This window comes from Lutra lutra, chromosome 7 (assembly GCF_902655055.1).
Source record: "Lutra lutra chromosome 7, mLutLut1.2, whole genome shotgun sequence".
NCBI lineage: Eukaryota > Metazoa > Chordata > Mammalia > Carnivora > Mustelidae > Lutra > Lutra lutra.
In genome coordinates this window covers 131,700,532-131,713,723 of record NC_062284.1, presented here as the reverse complement: position 1 = coordinate 131,713,723, position 13,192 = coordinate 131,700,532, and the positions used below count along the sequence as shown (strand labels likewise).

General features: G+C 46.6%; 1 protein-coding gene across 1 annotated transcript in view; it reads left to right on the top strand.

Moving 5' to 3' along the window:
- The window catches only part of FLVCR2 (FLVCR heme transporter 2), a 52,361-nt gene that overhangs the window by 17,275 nt on the left and 21,894 nt on the right, over positions 1 to 13,192 (top strand). The window contains exon 2 of the mRNA XM_047737998.1: positions 10,791 to 10,932. Within this exon, the coding sequence (XP_047593954.1) occupies positions 10,791 to 10,932 (142 nt within the window). The remainder of the gene's footprint in view (positions 1 to 10,790; positions 10,933 to 13,192) is intronic.

Genomic DNA, 13,192 nt, shown 5'->3' with positions numbered 1-13,192 from the left:
GGTTAGTTAACTTGTACCAGTTGACTTCACAAGCTAGGAAAAAGCAGCTTTGGAACCACCCTGTCTGTTTCTGGTGGCACACCCTGCAGGAAGAGGAACTGGGTCTTTCCATGGCAACCCACAAAACAATAATTCTTCCAGGGCCTGCCCCGTGAGTAATCACCTGGGTCCGAACTTCACCCTTGAAATCAGAAGGGGAGGACTGTCACTCAGAAAGTCCAATCAGACTTTGAAGAAATGTGGGAGGGATAGAAACATTTATTGTCACATGAACTCCTTTTAGGGATAACAGCATGTGACACTGCATGTGTCTGGGCTGTTTCCACCATCTGTACCCAGGACAGCAGGACTGATCCGTTGGCTACTATGTACGGGCTTCTGGGGCAGAGTTGGTGCAAAGTCCCAAAGCCTTTGAATAGAGCTAAGCACGTTGCCCTCTTCCAGGGCGGAAAACTAGGAGATAGTGAGGTCTGTGCTCCGCTGCTTTGGCTGGCCTGGTGGTTCGAAAGATGCCCCCTCGTTTTTCCTCTTTTGCAACAGAGTCATGGGGAAGTTCTGTGAGCCTGTGGTCATCGGCCCTCAGCAGTGTCAGCAGAGGGACCTTTGAGTAGTGAAGCCAGCAGCGCCACGGGCTCTTAGTGAAAAGGGAGGCAGAGGAGGCTTCACATCTGTGTTCATATAGACCTAGACTAACCCCTTTGCAGATGTCACCAGGAGGACAATTTCAAGAGGAACCCCAACCCTGAAAAGGAGGAGAGCCTCCCGAGTGGATGACTCAAGCAGGAACAGATAGGAGGTTCAGCTAAAAAAAGAAAAAGAAAGAAAGAAAGAAAGAAAGCCCTTTGTAAAAAAAAAAAAAAAAAAATTCCCTGTAGAACTCAGACCCCTTCCCTAAACCTAGCATCTTCTCTGTTTACAGCCTAGGGCACCTCTGCTCTTCAGCTACCTTGCACCCCCCCCCCCAAAGATGAGGAGGAAACCCAGCACCAAGGCTGTAGGTCAAGATCAAGTTATATTCGATAGCTTATAAGCTTGGTGATACAAGCGCTTTGTCTCCTCCCTTTCTTTTTAGTATGACCATTTGGCGCTCAATCAGTACTGAATGTAGGTTTGATGGTGGGAAGTCCCATATCCCAGTGGCTTCCATCTCGGATCTTCAGAGCCCAAATATGAGGTCTTCTCTAGGTCATTCCTCCTCACTTCTGCTTTCTTGTGGTGGTAAGCTCTCGGAATGGACCTAATTGCTGCTATACCCAACCTGTATCTCTTTACTTAGAAGCTGTTTCCCAAGCACCTTCTCTCCCCTTGGCATTATGCCTGGTGCCATGTGGGGAAGAGTCACAGAAGGCAATGTAAATCAGTGACCCTGAACTCAAGGTGCTAACCATCTATCTGGGGAGACAACACCACCCTACGTGGAGAAAAATCCAAAAAGCATCCCATAAGAATAAGAAATCGCGTAAGGTCTAACTAAGTAGTAAACAAAACAGACAATGGCTGGAGGTACCTCTCACCTCCAACAGCTAGACCTAGAGGAAGGGGCTTGATTTACGGAATGGAGCATACAAGACTGGGGGAATCGTCAGGCGTTTGAAGGCACTCACTTCTGTGACAATCACCCTGCGTATTGGATTTGGAGTCAGTCTTGCTGTTAGAAGCTGAGTGGCCTTGGGCAAGTAAGAGATGTTTTGTCATCTATAAAAACCAAGTTCGACACAACGATGCCAACTTCAGGTGGTTGCCATGGGGATTAAATGAAATAACGTGAAAAAGTCACTTAGCGCACTGCCTAGCATGTAGTAGGTGCTCGTTATGCATCAAAGCTCTTCCTTTCAGTTTTGCTAACAGCCAAGACCTGCTCATTTAACCCAAGGCTTAGGGTACAGACTCTAGTCCAGATGGCCTGAGCTTGAAATCTGGCCTTATCACTTATTATTATATGACCTTGGCTAAACTACTCAAATATCATTTCCTCAAATTTTTTCCTCCTGGATGCTCAATTTTTAAATTATTTTTAAAAAGATTTTATTTTATTTGACAGAAAGAGAGAAAAAAAAGAGAGAGAGCGCACAAGTACGCAGAGGGGCAGGTGGAGGGGGAGGGAGAAGTAGGCTCCCTGCTGAGCAGGGAGCCCAACACGGGGCTTGATCCTAGCACCCTCGGATCATGACCTGAGCCGAAGACAGGTGCTTAACTGACTGAGCCAACCAGGTGCCCCTGAATGCTCAATTTTAAAATAGGGATTAAAAGATTGTGCTTGTATGTGTGTATGTGGCTTAGTAGTGCCATGGTGACTCGGGCATGTGAGCTCCACGTATCAGCTGCTATTAGTTCTTTCCCTGAGAAGCAGGCCGTCCTAATTTCTCTAGCTGCTGCTTCCTGCATTTCCCTAACCTCTTTTCCCCTAAAGGACTGAAGAAGCCCAACAGTGTCCAGGTGGTAGAAGCCCCCAGCACAGTTGTAGATTTGAGGACAGACCCTGTGAATGGGGTGGGAGCCCTAAGGAAGTCTTGGGTTGACTAGCTGTGACCACTGTGACCTTGCTTCCTCAGTTCTTAGAGACCTCCGCTTAGCCTTCTAAATCCATAAACCCCCTTGGTGAGTGATTTCCTCTTAAATCAATGAGATTGTTTTTGTTCCTGAAGGTCTGCTCCCTCCTTAATCCTGAGTTGGTCTTTTCAAAAGAAGCCAAAGGCTTGGATTTGGGAATTTCAAAAATACAGTCATATGAGCGGGCTTTGCAGGCACATTATTGCTTACCATGCATTTCCTAGGAGCTGCCTGGCATTCCTAGGTGGCCCGAGGCTCACTTCTGTAATTCAGCTGGTGTTCAGCTTTCGTGTTTCAATGCACCCACCCCATTCTCCTTGTTTTTTTTCTGGGGCATCCGCAGACTCAGTGCCAGGATGCCCCTTCTGCGCCTCCCCCATAGATCCAAAGATGGCTTTCCTGCCCAGTGCCTTTCCTCTGGCCTAGTACCTTACATTTGGGACCCTGGAGCCCCTGTTTACATCATTTTACCCAGACGTAGGTGTAAAAACAGATGTTTAAGTGACATACTGGAATGTGCTAGTGTGTGTTTCCATAGAAGCATTTTTGCCATGTTTAAATGCCCGCACCAGCACATACCGGGGATGGCCAATGAGTGTTGAAGTCACTCCTGAGTTGCACCTAATTCCCCATGTGTATGTGGTCCCAGGAGACAAAGCGTGAGTGGCGCCGTGCTGTTCATGCCGAAGACACCCGTGTCGAGCCACGCAGCCCCAGAAGTGTGTGGGCATAATTAGGTATGGGATGGAAATTAGGCTTACCGCATTTTTAGCACGTTTTGGTGTCCATAAATTCTGCATGGACTCAAATGACCTTTTGTGTAGTAACATTTCCTGACGTTGGTCTGTGTAGTTGAATTTTTCTTTTTTGAAGATTTTATTTATTTATTTGACAGAGAGACAGAGACAGAGAACAAGCAGGGGGAGCAGCAGAGGGAGAGGGAGAAATGGGTTCTCTGCTGAGCAGGGAACCCAACACAGGGCTTGATCCCAGGACTCTGGGATCATGTCCTGAGCTGAAGGCAGGTGCTTAACCGACTGAACCACTCAGGCACCCCTGTGTAATTTAACTTTTCCTCAACTGTGGTACTCTGTGAACCTTAGCTTTGGGTTAATTTTTAGAGTATAAGACCATTGCCAGTGTACATAGAGATGTGTAGGTTCGCACGTGTATCTCGTCACTCATGATATAAAAATACCCTCCTGGGGGTGGCGTTGGGCCGTGTGCTTTAAGATTGTTCACGTGGGTTGATGGGCTTTGAGCATGTGAAAATCTAGATTGAACCCCAATGTATCTTTCACGTGGCTCTGATTTTAAAAGGGCCTTCAATCACGTTTTTGTTTTGTTTGGCTTGGCTTGGCTTGGCTTGGTTTGGTTTTAAATAGCAAACTTTCTCTGAGAACTTGGTCTGCATTTCAATTTCCGGCAACATCTTTCCCCAGGTCTAGGCTCGTGGCTAATCTGGAAGGGGAGTGAGGTGTTCCTGACATGCCAATGAGCTGAAGCCTCTTCATTCAACACCCGTTTATTGAGCGAGCCCCTGCTCTGTTTACCAGGCACCAGACTAGAGTCAGAAAAATGGCAGAAGACCAAGGGATTAGAGGAGTTCAGGGCAAGGAGTTCTCTCCTCGCTAGGATAATCAAAGAAAACCCAGTAAAGGAGCTGATGTTGAGATGGGCTCTGAAACATTAAAAGAGGGAGCCCTTTCCAAGCAGGGAAGCTGCTTGCATAAAGGTAGAAACTAGACCACGAAGAGACTGGAATCGTGACTCGTCGAAGTCCAATCTGGCTGGAGTACCAGGGACACAGCAGGAAGTGGGCGGAGAAGGGCCTGGAAAGACAGTTGAAAGTAGGTGAAGAAAGCCAAGAACAGCAGTCTGAGGGGTTTGGACTTCCTTCCTCCCTCTGAGAGGCCTGATTCCTTGGAGGGGACCCCCCCCCCCGCCACAGGGGCTTGGTGGCCAGCCCTGCGCCGAGGAACGTGTGCCTGAGTGTGTGGCACAGGGCGGTAGAGGAGAGTCCATGGTTACCCGCTCAGATTGGGCTCCAGGGAGGGCTTGGGAGGCTCGAGGACAGAGTGAGTGTGAAAGGGCAGGGTCAGGGGTGACTGAGAGAACGGAGAAAGAGCCACAAGAAGGAAGGATTGGAGAGGGAAGATGAGGAGAACCAGGGAGGACAGTTTGACTGCCCTAAACAGACCATGCCTTCAAGGCCTGGTAGCTTCTCACGGCCGCCATTACTGTGAGAGGGCGTAAGGGGAGAGCTGTGGCTGTAGCCATCCCTTGGTGTGAAGCTTCCTGCTGCACAGTCCACTCAAAGGAGCTCATAGAGCAACCACGAGAGCTAGACAGTGTAACTAGATAATGGTATCTTTCCTTTTGTGCATTACAAAACAGGCACAAGGAGGTAAATCCACTTCCCACAGTCAGACATGTAATAGCAGGTAGAGCTGGGATTTGAACTCTGATCTCTCTGATCCCAGAGCCTGAGTCCCTAACCACTATATTAGAGTGATGATGTCTTCCAGGACTGTTGAGATTGAAAGGAGGAAAGGTGGGGGTTTGTTTGTTTGTTTGTTTAAAAATCTTATTTATTTGAGAGAGAGAGAGAGCATGAGAGGGGGAAGGTCAGAGGGAGAAGCAGACCCCGCGCGGAGCAGGAATCCCAATGCAGGACTCGATCCTGGGACTCCGGGATCATGACCTGAGCTGAAGGCAGTTGCTCAACCAACGAACCACCCAGGCCACCCGAGGGGTTTGTTTTTAAATATATGCAACATAGGTATGAATTCTTTGGGAGCAAGTGAACCTATTAGGTCAAAAGCAGACCATGTTTGAAGTAAGACAAAGACTTATCTTTGTTTTAAAGGGCTCTGTGGCAAGGAAAGCTGCCCACCAAGTTAGGGGACATTTTTTACCCATGACACCAGGGTGTCAGCTCCTGGGAGCCCAGAAATCCCAGAGACATGCCTGGCCCTGACCTGGTGACTGTGCCCAGGTGAAAAGAATGAGGCAATGTCCCAGAAATGGCCCAACCCTGGTGCAGAGTGGGCTCATCTCTGTCTGGATGGCAGGTATGCCCCAGGGGAGGAGTGGGCAGAAGAGGGGGTTGGGCGAGTGAGAACTTGTTTGCTCAGGTGGTTGCCTTCTATCAAGAAGAGCAGTGTCCACCTTACCAATGGCCCAAGGACAGGAGGATGAGGTGCCTAGGAGCCTAGCAAAGGATTCAGATGGGGACCAGTGGTCTGTCCCTGGAATATTAGGACCAAAGACCTGACCATGGTGTTGGCACAGAGCTCCGTGCCTTTCATGGAAGGCTCAGGGTCCTCGTTTGATGGCTTGGGTATCTTCATGGCCACACGACATTTAGGAGGACAGCTGTGTGCCACGATTCTGACTCAGTGGTGACTCAGGGCTTTGCTAAATGCCCCATTGTGGTCAGCGATGGGGATAGTGGTTCTGTGGATCTTAGAGCCAACATAACACATGCTTGGTCCTGTGCAAAGGGATTAAGTTTGGAAATCTTACCCTCTTAGAGGCAGCCTGGTGGTTTTCCAGGTTTCCTTTTGCTCTGCCAAATGCAGAGTAAGCAAGAATGACAAGGAGTGCATTACACACAGTATGGCTTTTTCCTGTTCCCCAATCCCCTCAGGCGGTGCTGGTGTGGTTTTGACTGTGACACTTGCTCTGGAAGTACTCATGACTACTGATACTGCAACAGCATTTAGACATCACCCTTGGGTTTGCAGAAAGGGCAAAAAGAAAACAGGGTGTGAGCACTGAGTACCCCAGCCTGCCTGTTTTTCATGCTTGTGTTCATCACGTTTTTGTTAAATGCCTTCTTTGGGGTGAAGTGAACCACAGTGATGAGACTCGTGGGCTCCAGATTCAGAACGGCTGCGTGTTCAAACTTAAGCTCTCCTGCTTCCAGATGTGTGACCTGGGGCAAGTCACTTTTCTGTACCTCCCTTTCATCGACTATAAAACTGGGACAGCGGGACACCCACACCTCTCTTTCTGGGGTTGTTTCGAGGATTGAGATCCTCCACTCCGTGCATTTTACTGATCAGTATCACGTGCTGGGCTCTAGAGACCAATGGAAGCCCTGCCCTCCTGGTACTTACAGTCTGGTTGGGAGACAGATGGTAATTGAATAATCATGCAAGTATAAAACTACCTGGGTGGGGCCTGACCTCAAATGAGACACTAGAGAAAGCTTCCCTGACCAAGTGCGGCTTGAGCTCAGGCCTGAAGGATGTCTGCATTGACTTGGTGAACCAGAGGAGGGAGGGCATTCTAGTCTGGTCAGCGGAAGCTGGTGCAAAGTCCCTGTGGGTCCTTGGAAATGAAGGTGCTTTGGACATTTTTTTAAAGAAGATTTTATGTATTTGTTAGAGAAAGCATGCATATGAGCGGGAGCAGACTCCCTCTTGAGCAGGACACGGCACCCAGACCCCGACTTTGGATGTTTGAAAGATGGAAAGGAGGCCAGTGTGGCAGGGTTTCAGAGAGCAAATAGTTGGCCGGGGCAGATGACCCCCAGTGCAGAACTTTGTGGGTGTGCTTAGGTTTTTACCTCATTTAAAAGCAAGGGGAAGTCACTGCAAGGTTTTAGGTAGAGGAAGGACATAATCCAATCATATTTTGCCAATATCACTGGCTGCAGAGTGGAAAATGTCTGCGAGTAGAGCCACGCGGAAGTTGTTAGGACACCCATGACCAAACTGTCACCCAAGTTCCCTGGATGGGTGACAAGGATTGCCTACATATGAACATACAGGTACTCAGGATGAATCCCAGACCTGCGGGATCACAGTGAGGTCAAGGCTGGTGGCCTTTTCAGGCAACCTGGGCAATCTTGCTATTAGTACTGTAGAAATGACGAGAACCTAATTCCACTTGAAAAGCAATTTTTTAAAAAAGATTTTATTTATTTATTTGACAGAGATCACAAGGAGAGAGGCAGGCAGAGAGGGAAGCAGGTTCCCCACAGAGCAGAGAGCCCGACGCGGGGCTCGATCCCAGGACCCTGAGATCACGACCTGAGCTGAAGGCAGAGGCTTAACCCACTGAGCCACCCAGGTGCACCTGAAAAGCAATTTTTAAAGCATAAGTTCCTGTAGAGCCAAGACTGGATGGTTTGACTGTGTATTGTGTTTTTTGCCCATGACTAATAATTTGTTGATGATGATAAAACTAGGACAAATGCTAGGACATAAACCAATCAAACCAGTTAGCAATTATTTTTAATCATTTTCATTCACGGCCCGGGTCTTGTTTTTGTAAGTGCAGGAAAGGTGCCGGCACACCCTCTTGGGGCGGCATTCTCCCATCTCTTTGAGTCAATCTTGTACTGACTTGGGCTGCAGGTCTCTGATTTTTACCCTTGAGGTGTCCTAGAAAATTCATGACAGAACTTGAATGGGTGAGAACCTAGGCTTCCATGTTGACTAGTGTCATACCAACTTGTCACAGGAGATGGGAGGTGAGCCCAGGTTCTGGAGTCAGAACTGGTATAGGAGGGCCAGCTCTTCTGCTAGCTGTCCATGTGACCTTAGGCAGGGTGTGGACCATCAGTGTTTCTCATTTTTGTCTTTATTGTAAAATTTCTTGGGTTAAATGAAAAAGATAAATGCTGTTAGATACACAGTACATAGTAGATGCTCAAGAAATAGCCAGCCATCCTACCTTCTCCCTACCTCTTCCCCTGTAAACCTTTTTATATTCCCCTTACCCCTCTGAATCCAATGTGGTTTGTAGAAAGAACAGGGACCCTCATGGGCAGACCTGTGCCATACCGCCAGCTTTGCGTAGAGAAGAATTTTCCACCAGTGTTCATCCATTCATCTGTCCAGCTAGCCAACATGACTGAACACCTGCCAGGGGACAGACTGAGGAATTGGGAGCAGAGCAGAGCCTGTAAACTCTCACTGAACACAGATCTCAAGAAGAAGGAACAGATACGTCTTGAAAAAAACAGAAGAGGCAGCAGCAGTTAACTGTCCAATGATGTTTTTGTTTTCCACACTGACCACAAAAGTACCTCCAAAGTCAATTTCCTTCTGAAGAAAGGGTACCTTGTGGCAGTATTGCTATCTGGCTGGGTCACCACAGGCCCCTACAGCTGACTGCCTCAGCCTGCTGTCTGGAGAAGGCTTCCATGTGGAATAGCACTCATTCAGGCCTCGTGTGTAGACAGAATGGAGTGTGGTCTCTGAGGAATCAGAGTCTGGTCTGGTGTAGAACCAGCTGGGAGGACTTCTTTCTCAAAGCAGAAGATTACTGAGTATTAGGTTTTCCTGTATCAAGGTCCTTTGGGGAATGAAAGAATCATAGAGCCTTGGATAATATCCCATATCTGCCCTCATTCTTTTTTTTTTTTTTAATTTAATTTAATTTTTTCAGTGTTCCAAGATTCATTGTTTATGCACCACACCCAGTGCTCCATGCAATACGTGTCCTCCTTAATACCTAGGGACGTTTTGGGGTTCGGTTGAACGCCTAGATCTCCAACACCGAAGTAGTGGGAGACCAGATAGAACCTGCAGGGGGCCCTGTTTTCCAACTGTGCCCATTGTATTTGTCCCTTTGTCTTTGGCTGGTTTTAACCCCTTAAATTCTTGGAGATCAACCCTTAAGCTAGACTTAACTCTGGCAAATCGTTGTGACCAAGGATCAGAGAAGATTCCAAGGACATGAAATATCTTCTCTTCTGGAGAAGTCTGCTCACTTGGCCCTTTCTCAGGACTCTTAGCGCTGGAGAGACCTGTCAGGCCCAGTGGGGGAGGCCCTGGCCAGAGAAGCTAGGAGATCTGTTTTCTTATCTCAAATCTGCTAGAACTCGTATGACCCTGTGTGACTCACCTCCTAGAGCTTACCTTCAATTAACTTCCACTTGACCCTCTATTAATCAGGCTGTACTAGACGATGACAAAGGAACTTTCAAAACAATAACATCCTATGATTTCAACCCACAATAACCCCATTTGTGTTATTCTTTTGTATCTTTGTTTTAAAGTCCCTGCCCCCACTAGATTATAAAGTTACTTGAAAGCGAGAATTGTGCCATATCCATCGTGGTACCTTGGTAAAATATCTAGCAGAGTACTTTTCACACAATAGATGGTTTAAAGATCTGTTTGATTTATTGATTATATATTGGCAAATTTGGAAGAACCCTATACCGAGCCTATCGATGATGACTTTTGCCACTGTTCCAGAGCTGAGAACCACCATCCTGAGTGGTTGTAACTGACAGGCTGGAAAAGCAATCAAGGTGGTCAACAGACAGGTGTAACAGACGTTGTTATAGTGTGGCATGAAACTAACTCACCCTCTACCCCGCAGTTCCTTTCAAGTGCAGTAAAGAAAAGTGGGACCTTAAAAGATTAACTCATCTTCCTTCACTTTGGGAATTTGAGGCTTGCCTGAGTTCTCAGGCTGTTTTCCGATTTCTGCCTTGGTATGTATGTGTGGCGGAAGGGCTTTCGGGAGTTACGTCACAGTAAGCCATTACTGAATCGAGGCATTTGGGAACTTGGTAATGCCCAAGTCATGTTATCTGTCAGGTCCTGGGAATTTGAATTGTGAGGCAGGTATGAGATGTTTTAATTCGCTGGTGTGTGCCCGTGCATGTTTATAACCAGTTTTCACGTCCCCGTGTCCTGTGTGTGTACCTTTACGTGGTGACATGTGACTTCACACTGTAGAAGCTTTGTAAATTATGAGTTATTTACACAATGGACTTATTTTTTCACATGTGTGAGTGGGGTAACAATTTTAGGCTTTCATCTCCTACTGAATGCAAGTTCTTGGGGCTGTAGGGTATAGAATTTTTCTGTCAGCCAGTCTCAAAGCTCCAGGTTAATGGATTCAGTGAGATGAAAAATTCAGTGGGAAAAAAAAAAATCAACGTTGTTTTACTCTACTATAGAGTACATTGTTCATTAGTCTGCAGCTAGAGAAGAGCCAGCGTGCCTTGAGAACACCAACTCTAATGTTTTCCAATAGGTATCAATAGTTAGGGTGATCAGGGGTGAGTTTCAATCAATAAAAAGAGTTGAGTTGTCAATGAAATGAAAGATCTCTCTGGTGTTTTGAGAGGGGAGAACCAATCCCTGTTGGGGTTTTAAGGAGGCCTGGAAATTAGGGTTTATGTTTCTTATCAGGAGTCTCTTTAAGTTTATGCTATCATCTCTTGGCTGTTGGAAACTGTGTTTGATTGTCTCTGTCTTCTATAGCTTGGAATTGCAATTGGGTTCTTGGTCCCTCCAGTTTTGGTACCCAACATCGAAGACCGGGACAAGCTTGCCTACCACATCAGCATCATGTTTTACATAATAGCAGGCGTGGCTACTCTGCTTTTCATCCTTGTCATCATCGGTAAGGTCATTAGTAGAATGATGGGGGGGCCATGAGGCAGGGAGGTTCTGCTGACTTGGGTGGGAACCTTGTGAACATGACCTTAGAATACCACGGACATTTACAGAAAGTAGATGCCAGGCTGCTAGTCAAGGTCTTCAAATGTCTTAGCCAATAGAGTGCTAGCTGATCTTGTGTACTTTGTTAGCTGCTCAGTAAGGATTTAATTGTTATCAACCGGTTCCCCAATAAAACCTCACCAGAATTAACGGGCAGGCTGTTGATCCCTGTGATGAAACCCCACTGAGTGCTTATGATAATATATCCAGGCACTGTGCTAAGCATGCCTGATCTCCTTGAATCTTGAGGGAAATTCCCATCATCAATCCCATCAACCCCTCTTTCCCACAAAGAGGAAAATGAGACTTAAGGGGAGTTAAGTAAATTATTCAAGATTAGATGGGTAGTAAGTGGCAGAGATCGTCTAACCCTGTGTAACTCCATACTCTAAATTTCTGGAACAAAACTAAAAACAGAATTGACCCACAAACACTAATATTCTTGTAGATTCATCTGAGAATACGTGGGGACCACATTTTTTGAGGCTTTTTGTTTTTTAAACCATAAGAGGAATACATGTTGGTTATGGAACAATCTGGACAATATGAAAAAGCATAAAGAAAAGAATAGCCAGGGTGCCTGGCTGGCTCAATTGGTAGATCATGCGACTCTTGATTGAGCTCAGGGTCATGAGTTCGAGCCCCATGTTGGCGGTAGAGGTTACTTCAATAAATAAATAAAATAAATAATTAAAATAAAAAGAAATAACCATTAACTTAGACTGTACCAGTTAATCCCCACCACCAACCTCAGACAACCACTATTAATTTTTTTTTTTTAAAGATTTTATTTATTTATTTGTCAGAGAGAGCGAGGGAGAGAGAGTGAGCACAGGCAGACAGAATGGCAGGCAGAGGCAGAGGGAGAGGCAGGTTCCCTGACGAGCAAGGAGCCCGATGCGGGACTCGATCCCAGGACGCTGGGATCATGACCTGAGCCGAAGGCAGCTGCTTAACCAACTGAGCCACCCAGGCGTCCCACCACTATTAATTTTATGTGCAGGTACATTTGATCGTTGAGATATTGGTTAATATATTTATATATCCTCTTTTATCACCTGAATGGTATTACATGTGTTGTGATAAATTCAGAAATAGCATAGTAGAGACTTTTTAATTTTCAGTTAGTCATTCGCCTTTAAAGGTTAACCAGCTTTCTTCCTAACATTCCATCTCACGTGGTAAAGGTCTCATTCTTCCCTGCCATCCCCACCTCCTGTTTTATGATTGTGCACCCCGTTCCACTGTTCTCACTGAGTCAACTCTCTCCCCCTGGGCTCCAAGATGAGAGTCTGATGGCTTTTCGAAGCTGGCAGGATATGTTGGGTGGAGGACTTGCTTTTTCTGGGAAGGGGAGAAGCTACAGGAGTGTGGATGGCCGCAGGAAAGAGCAGTCCACCCAGGGTCCCTCTTACTCAACCAGACCTTAAGTTTCAACTTGTAACGTGCCCAGCTTCAAATGCCTGCGCTCATAGCAGATGAGTGCGTGGTTCTTTGCATTTGAAATCCTGAAGGTAAGACATTTCTACGTTTTGACATTTTATTATCAAGCCAGAGAGTGGCTAATTGAGTAAAGAACTGAAAAATCTGATCTGAATTCTGGTTTGTAGTTTCTCCAGGCCCTTGGAGAAATGGAAGAGAGATAGCCTCTTGCCTTGCTTTCTTTCTCCTCATGCAAAGGGAGGTGAATGGACAAGACAGTGGATGAATGGTTTCCAACACCAGGAAGTAATCCAGGAGTATTTCTGGAGAAGGAAGAAGCAAGGCTCTGAAGTTAGGGCTCTGAAGGTTTTCTGCGGCGGAGGGGGGGTTGATCTTCGAGAGTAAACCTCACGTCCAGAGCTTCCTCTAACTAGAGACAGTCAACTGACCTTTCAGGAGCGTTCTCATGGCATGTGGAGAAGCTACGTGGAGCTTGCCTGGACCCAACTTGGGGTGGGGAAAGCAATTTAACCAAACAAATGGTTACACTTGTTTGCCCCCAGAACCTGAACAGCGATCAGTGCCATCAAATGGATTGTACCAGCTGTGCTGGAAATCAAATACAAAATGAATGGTTTTCGTGCTCTCTCTCCCCAGTCCTTCCTACCTCTCCTGCAGGGGTATGTGTTAATTCTCTTGTCTCTTCACAAGGCAGACATTAGAGTCAGAATTTGACAAAC